The 8,299-nt window shown below is 38.9% G+C and overlaps 1 protein-coding gene across 1 annotated transcript in view; it reads right to left on the reverse strand.

Annotated features, from left to right (window-relative positions):
* TWIST2 (twist family bHLH transcription factor 2) overlaps positions 1–7,368 on the reverse strand; it is a 72,403-nt gene extending 65,035 nt beyond the window's left edge. Inside the window, exon 1 of the mRNA XM_048869488.2 lies at positions 6,633–7,368. Coding sequence (XP_048725445.1) covers positions 6,671–7,153 — 483 coding nt within the window. The 5' untranslated portion in view covers positions 7,154–7,368 and the 3' untranslated portion in view covers positions 6,633–6,670. The remainder of the gene's footprint in view (positions 1–6,632) is intronic.
* Between the last annotated feature and the right edge of the window lie 931 nt (positions 7,369–8,299).

Below are 8,299 nucleotides of genomic sequence, written 5' to 3' on the forward strand. Positions count from 1 at the left end.
CACATTGCAAGTTATTTTGATCTAGCATCTTTTCTAGAAATAACACAGACATTTTCTATCGAGAACGCTTTACCGAGCAAGGTACAAATGCTCTGCTTCCTCTAGGCTGTGTGACGTTGTTGTGTTGAAAAACATGCGTTGTCCTTTGGGGAGTTGATTTGCAACAGCATTACAACAGATACAGTCTGGCCGCTTGACTGGACTAGATGAAAATTATTAAACAAAAAAGTCCTTGCTCTCAGAAGCATATCTCCAAAGTTTCAAAATATAGGCTCTGACTTCTAAAGGAAAGTCAACATTAGTTGGGCCTATAGTTCCCTTAAGCTCCTTTGAAAATCCCAGGTATATATCGGTAAGTAATACTTACCAGCAATATGATTATTATGATTGTTTCATATTTGCACTGCAGTATTGCCAAGAAGCCTTAATCAGGGATTAGAGCCGTATTTTGGTAGGTATGGTACATGTATCTGAATCCATTGCCGCACAGGATATAACAACACTTCTTTTGGGCTCTAACCACTCTTACATGGATGCAAATCCACATTTCAAAGGATTGATCTGACTTTTCCTAGTGTCAGTGTGATCAGGAATAGGCTCTATTTACAAGGCAAAATTTTGGAGTCAGCAGACTCTAAGCTGGTGATTTGCATGGAAGTTCAAGGGGCTTGCGCTATTTTCCAAAAGAAAGCCCTGATCTAATATAAAGGAGGGGAGACGTACGTTGAAGAGCGATTTTATCCTGCAATTGTAACTGCTCAAGCAGTTCCTTGTGGAACCTAATTGAAGCCTGATTGCAGGATTGGGGCAATCATCAGAATAAAGTGAGAAGCAGAGCATATGTCACCATGAAAACAAAAAAAGCCCATTAGCATCTAATGCAGTGAAGAGTCACAAAATTTGGGTGCCTAAGGTTGGCTCCCTGATTTGTTCGTTAGAGCTTTCAAAAATCCTGACTGACCGGTCTGTTATGATCATTTTATCCAATTTGTTTGACAGGGTTTTGGGGGGAAAGTTGAGGGTACATGTGTGGGGGTGTGGGAATCTTAGGGATTGTTGTGCCAGTGTGATTTACTGGCTACCTGAGTTAATTCATAATTTGTAGATATTAGTTTTCACTGCTGAGTGGTCATCACCTTCAGCTGTAAATCCAATTTATTGTTGGGGCGTCTAGAATTGTTTTGGGTGGACTATTTTACTATTTGAATCTAGTATGATAATAATTAGTTACTATGATGATGTTCGTCAGCTGGAGAACATCCCATTATTCCTCACTTCTAAATTTCCTTAAGAAGTAAATCATAAGCGTTGGCATATAGTACTCTCCAGTCACTTAGAGTAATCCGTTGAGATGTTCAGCTCGGTTCTCAGCTGGTGTTTACCGATTATGTCGATTTACACCAGCTAAGAATCTGGCCTGCTGTTCTGGGGTTTTCTTTCTAACAGCCCAGCTGTTTTTTTATGATTAAATTGTGTTCTGCTCTTACTTGGTGCCTATTCAGAAAGTTACAAAAGAATCTATGCTTTCACCAAAAGGCAACTTAATTCCCTGCTCGTGTGCATTGCTCTAAATGTACTCTGGAGTTCTGTAGTGTTTTCCGACCTCTTCCCCGACTCATCAAAATAGTCCCGCTCGAACTGAGACATACAAACTTTAGATTTGGAGATTTCAAAGCCACACAGAAATGCGTTGCAGAACTACAGCGATAAATGTAACTTTATTGCTGAAAGAAAAGTGACACAATATGTCACCAAAAGAGCTGCAGTTATAGAATCCATCCTTGCCCTGTTGCACAGAAGATGGTGCACTGATGAGCAAGCATGTTTTACTATTTCAGCTATTTCTATATATGTATGAAATAAGCCTAACAAAAGCTAAAGGAAGGAAGATATAGAAAAAGAATATGAGGATGATCTGCAATTCCTTGTTGCAATCTGCACATTTATATTTTTAACAAATAGAAGTCTGTATTCTCTAAATTTGAAGCTATTCAGTGCAGATGACCACCAAATTAGGTCTACTTAGCTAAAGTGTATACATTTATATTTTTCCTCAATGATCCTCCCTTGTGTCTCCTTCATGACAGGACTTTCAAAGCAGAATTGACTTCAATAGGTTGAATAACAAAATGTTTGTCATTGTTCTAAACTGTCCTTCAGTTTCAGGCCAAAATGTCTTTCTATTGTGCTCAGATTTGATATTTTCTACCTTCATATGATCAAGAAATGTACATCAGGAATTCTGAAGCATGAATCATGGGCAATAGAAAATGGTCTTCATGCATGTGCGAATGCATGTGTGAATGTGTGTATGAATATGTATATGTGGGTGTGAATGTATGTATAATACATAGTACATTGGCTTCTTACACCATTTCATGCTTTCTTCAGTATTTTTTCTTGTGTCCTTTATTTGGGTGGTTTGTCTCACATTAGCTTTGGCTGGTTGACTATGTATTTGGTTGATACTGTGTAGCAGATTTATTCTTTCCCAAGAAAAGACACAAACGTAAACAGACCATCTAGAATGCATTTTGCAGGGCTTTAAAATATACCAGCATGTAAAAACTAAACCTATTAATGTAAATACCAACTTTAAAAACTTGCCTGTCAAATAAGTATGTTTACATTTTTAGTGATGCATTTAAAAAAAATTGGGCTTTTGAAAAAAGAGCTTTAGTTATACTATCATGATACAATCAGCTAACAACAGTTAACCAGCTCTACACTTTGAGTGGTTTCTGGAAGAAATTGTTTTGTTTCTATAAGGACAAAACAACATAGAGATGCTAACCAATCTACTCACTTTTTCCATTGAAGAAACTCCTAAGTCATAGTCAAATCTTAAGGAACAATCACAAGGATGTTATAAAATACACCCATTTACTAAAATCTTCTTCCAAAATGAACAAGGTTGGCAAATACTTTCATAATATAAGCATCAATTCATATAACGTATACAGCCTTTTATAAAACTATAATCCCGCCAAAGTCCTTACTGGTAACTCAAATGTAAAAAGTAATGCTGACAAACAGATCTTACTAACCTTATGATGTGGAACTATATCATCATTAGTACTTGGCTGGTGCTTGCAAGGTTACACTGCTTTAGTTCTGGCTTTTTTTTTTTGTCCTACCGACACCTCTGATCAGGTACTATATTTTCACGCTTCTTACCAAAAGAAATAATGGAAAAGAATCTTTTTTTCTGAAACTGTCTACTGTTTGGAACATCTCAGACATTCGAGCTTCCAAAAAATAATTAAGTGGGGTGAGGTGAGGTATGCAGGTGCTAGGTAGTAAACAGCTGGAGTGGTGGTGTGTGTGTCTGTGTTGCCTGAATTCGTATGTTTGTTTAAACATCCTATAGCTTGATATGCTAATTGAAGTGAAAAGTTGTGGCTGTTTCACTTGAAATTACAGGAGTATGTTTTCTTAATTACATGGAACAGAACAGGAAAATCTCTGATTGCTGGATACGTCAGCAAAGGTTATCTCCCTACTGGCATTCTCAAACGCCAGGTGGCATTTCCCCAGTTCCCAGGGCTCTGATTTTCGAATAAAAAACAGCCTCTGATTTTTCTGTGGGACAGGTTCTATAGCTTCTTCCAAGAGAAATCATTTCTTGCATCCGATGAAGTGAGCTATAGCTCTCGAAAGCTTATGCTCAAATAAATTGGTTAGTCTCTAAGGGGCCACAAGTCCGCCTTTTCTTTTTGCAAATACAGACTAACACGGCTGCTACTCTGAAACATTTCTTGCCTGTTTCTTTTCAAACCCCAGGCTAAAGCAAAGAAATTTGGGTAGTATAATTAGTCCCAAGGGCCTGATCCTTCATTCTGTCGCATAGTGACAATCCTCAGAGTTGCAGAATTCCTACAAAATACAGGATCAGGTCCCAAATTTGTTTAGCCATTTCCTATGTTTTTTCTTCCAGCCAAACAATGTAGCTAATTTCTTTTTGTGCATCAAAGTTTCCTCGGAGGGACACATGCACATAGGATTCCATGCTAAAAGGATAAGCCACACTTGAAAATTTCACCAAGTTTCTTGAGGCGCTTGTAGCGTTGGATGGCAGAAACAATTGTTTCTGCCCATAAATGATAGAACCGGACACTTGCCACACTGCTCTTTGGCAATAACATTTTCAACAGTGCCACCACAAAAACACACTTGTTTTTGAACGGAAGGTTTTGGTTTTTTTAATATGAAAGGAAAGAATTGTTAAGTCATGAAAGGAAAAATAAGAAACAAATAGACTACTTCCAACATTTGCTGGGAGGCCAAGTTATGGAAAAGATACCGTGTACCAGTTCAGCATGAGCCAGATGAATATGTACTGTATACGCTTAAACGTGTTCTTCAAAGCTCTGTTTGGATACAAATAATTTTCAACTCTAGATTTAGCTATTTCATTGCTATTAATGAAATCCTGAACTTCACTGTCTAATTCCTCCATATAGGGACTATCTCCTAGTGCTCACATTCAGTATCTTTCTCATCAGACCAATCTGAACTCTAATTCTGTTGACACTGCACTTGAAACGTTGTTGTTTTTTAAGAAAAAAGTTGAAATACCATTATCTGCCCCTAATGTACTGTAGAATGTAGAGGGAAGGATATACAGTAGATAACAGATTAAAACGAATTGACTAATGACAGTACATAATTTAGGAAACAACAGAATAAATGCATTGTTCCATTGTAGAGGTTTAGTATTCAGCCAATCTAAACTCCTGAAGAAATATGTGTTTGAGACATTTTACATCTGTTTTTGACAAAGACAACAGAAGATTCCCATAAAGGAGGTTTTTTTCCCCCTGTTCTTATTGCCTTAGCCTTTTTAAAACCATATTAATAGAGGGAAAGGCAATGCATTTTATAAACTGAAGTTTAGAGTTTGTTTGAAAAAGCTACTTTGTTCTGTTGTTTGCAGCTGAAGCTACAGCAAAGCCACATAATGTATCAGGGCAGACCTGTCTTTTTTTCTGGCCATGATAACAAAAGTAGTTAACTTTAAAGATTTAAATTGCCTGTTAGTGTGGGATGGATAGACTTTTTAGAATAATGAAACTAACTTATTTCTAGGTCTTCATGAAGGGGTGATAGAAACTCTACTGAAGATATTAAAATACAGAGTATTTCAAACACAAATGAATCATGAAGTTGTTAAAATGCATGTTGCCAATTGCATCAAGTTTCTTGTCTGTGTCCTAGTTATTGGTAAAACAAATAGGGATTTGTATGAAAAAAATTCTGGCTAATGGACCAGCCTGAGCTCTCTTTATTCTTTTAAGGAGTTGATGTCATCTGGATAATTAACCAATTTCATTCACACTGCTGAGTGTTGTACTACAAAATATGAGTGTCCCCTTACTTTCATTTCCTTGTTTACTAATACATATTTTTCATTGTATGATTATCTTATCTGACTTTTGTTCTGTATTTTATCTTTGGATGTTCTGTACAAGGCATGCAAACAATAGGAATATAAGTAAACTCTGAAATACTGCATGATTTATAGATGACTCTGAGGTGTATCTTAATTAACATAAAGTTATTACATCATTTAGAATAATTTAGGGGGGTTGCCTAAACACACCTCCTCTTCCCCTTCTGCCCTCCGGACTCCCTCACCGCTCAAAAACTCCAATACAATTATAAAAGAAAGATAAGAGGCAGCTGTTTTCTGGTCGTGGAAACTGATGAGAACGAGTTCAGTGCTCAGAGTAAATAAGAAACTATGTTCAAGTCCATAAGAGTTTGATACCAGCCTTAACTTTACTGGCACTCTAAGGAAGGGAAGCGGAATATGAAATTGACAATGGGTTTGTTCTATCTTTGTTTGACTTTTATTTGTAAGGGGGGAAGGGAAGTGGACACAGCACAGACAAACAAGTACAGAACATCTGCTGATCATACAAAAATGTTACTAAGATTAGAGCTGAAATTATTCTTCACAGGATCAGCTGCCCCTCCTCCCCCTTCCCAAAATGGCAAAATTGTAAAAACACTTAAAGCCTATTTTGTAGGTGCTGGTTCTTTTAGAGCACAGACATCCACCAAATCCAACAAGCAGCTGTTTCAGGTCTTGTCAGTGTGTTTTACTGGCTGTCTTTTCCCTCTCTTTTTAAATTCTTCTCTAAGAAAAGTACTCTTGCAAATTTCACACCATTCGCCATTCAACATTACAGCTCCCCTCTTGGCAGCAAACCGTTTAAAAGACAGCAGCAGTGTATAAACACGTTGATTTTAAATCTGAACATATCAAATGTTTTACTTACTAGAAGTTTCTCTTCTTTTTGGATTGGGGTGAGTGGAAGGGGGAACAAATGTAATCTTGATTTTTAATCTAGTTGTTTGTGGACTACACAAGAGAATCATTGAGACATTGTGATGGAGAGAAATGTTTTCTCCCCTGTCTAGATTATCATCTGAATCCTTTCTGCCTTACTTCTGGATGGCTGCTGGATTTTCAAGGGGCTATAACATTTTGTGTTCCCCATTTAAAACAAGCTTAATATTTACGTTATAGCACAGACGATGTGAAGCTTCATCACTAAAACAAGGAGACCTGTGGCAGAATTCAATAAGATGCAGTTAGAAGTAAAAAGAAAGAACCAGGTACCTACCCTTTCAGCAGTTGTATTTGCTTTTGCCCAGGTGCTGGCTAGTGGGAGGCAGACATGGACCAAGCGCCTTCCATCCTCCATACTGAAAAGGCATAACTAAGCCGCTCATGGGCCACATAGCTGCAGCTTGTCATCTTATTGTCCATCTCGTCGCTCTGTAGGACCTGGTAGAGGAAGTCTATGTACCTGGCTGCGAGTTTGAGAGTCTGGATTTTACTGAGTTTGTCAGAGGGCAACGTGGGGATGATTTTCCTCAGGGCTGCGAAGGCTTCATTGAGGGACTGAGTCCTCTGCCTCTCTCTGACATTGGCCAAGATCCTCTGGCTTTGGAGTTCTTCGTAAGATTGGGAGCTGGGACTGGACTTTTTCCCCCTCTTGCCTGGGTTGGGGCTGCCATCTTCGCTGGATTTCTTACTGTATCTCCTCTTCCTGCCAAATCTCTTTGGCTGCCTTTCCAGCTCCTCTTCACTGGTCCCCAAGCTATCCACAGGGGAAACAGGAGAACTGGAACTTTCTTCCATTCTTTCTGCGAGAAGGGGAGGGGAAGGGACTTTTCCCCCCTCCTGATGTGGTGTGAGTGTGTCTTAAATGGGTTTTAAATTCCTGAGACAGATCCTTTGGAAAAAACAGGAGTTTTTTGCTGACCAGACGTTTTCCAGGTTTCTTGAAGGGCTCTTATTTCAAGGACGGGGTTGTGCAAAAACTGAGGTCTTGGAGAGAGGAAGTTATTCTAACTTTTTTGGAAACTTTAGCTGGGCTCGGTTGCTAAATAGTTGTCAGAAGTGAGGGAGGTGCAGGGCTCTTTTCTGATTGGACAGCCAAGCCAGTGGGAGGAAAGCTTTTCTCCTGCTAAACTTTCACAGTTTTATGTTACACTTAACTAAAATCTTGGGAATGCACCTCCAATAAAAGACAGTTTGCAACCACCGCTCCCCTCTCCCCCTTTCGATATATATTTGCAGCTGTGGGAAGACCTCACGTGCTAACTCAGTGGTGGTTATTTTGTTTGTAAACGTTGCAGAGTGCCTAGGTTCTGAACAGGCATGCAACGCTGTGTCATTAAAGTATCCAGTGCAGCCCCCACTGATAATGCATTGGGACAATGTCACTGCTTATTTTCAACCTGAAAGACAAAACTTCAGGCTGCATCACAAGGCTATAGATTCTGCAAGGGATTATGACACAAGCATTTTATTGGTACCTGGAATGATCTTGCAAAAGGGCTCTGCTTTAAATACTCATGTCAACCCTCTGATCTAAAATGTAATGAGGGAGGAATGACAGCCAGACACCCCCTTACACCTCCCTCCCTAGCTGTTTGAGTGCACAAAGTAATGACAATCTTGCTAGTAAGGTATACACCACTTTGCTCAGTTTAACAGCTTCTCTGTCTCCTTATAATACACAAAAGACCTCATTTTTTCAGCCTTTAGGACATTCATTCTGCCACTTCTTTTGCAGTGGCTTAGGGAAGTAGCTTAGACCTTTGTGCCGGGCTGATGGGAAGAAATCATTGGCTGAGTCCCAACAGTGATCAAAGTGATGAAAGTCAATGATTTTATTTTAAAGCAAAATGAGAGCAACTCCTGCAATTTACAACACAGTGATCTAAAATGATCAGGATTTGTAGTAGTAGGGTTTGTTATGTATATGGTACCCAAAGGAGC

The sequence above is a fragment of the Caretta caretta genome, chromosome 11 (genome assembly GCF_965140235.1).
Source record: "Caretta caretta isolate rCarCar2 chromosome 11, rCarCar1.hap1, whole genome shotgun sequence".
NCBI lineage: Eukaryota > Metazoa > Chordata > Testudines > Cheloniidae > Caretta > Caretta caretta.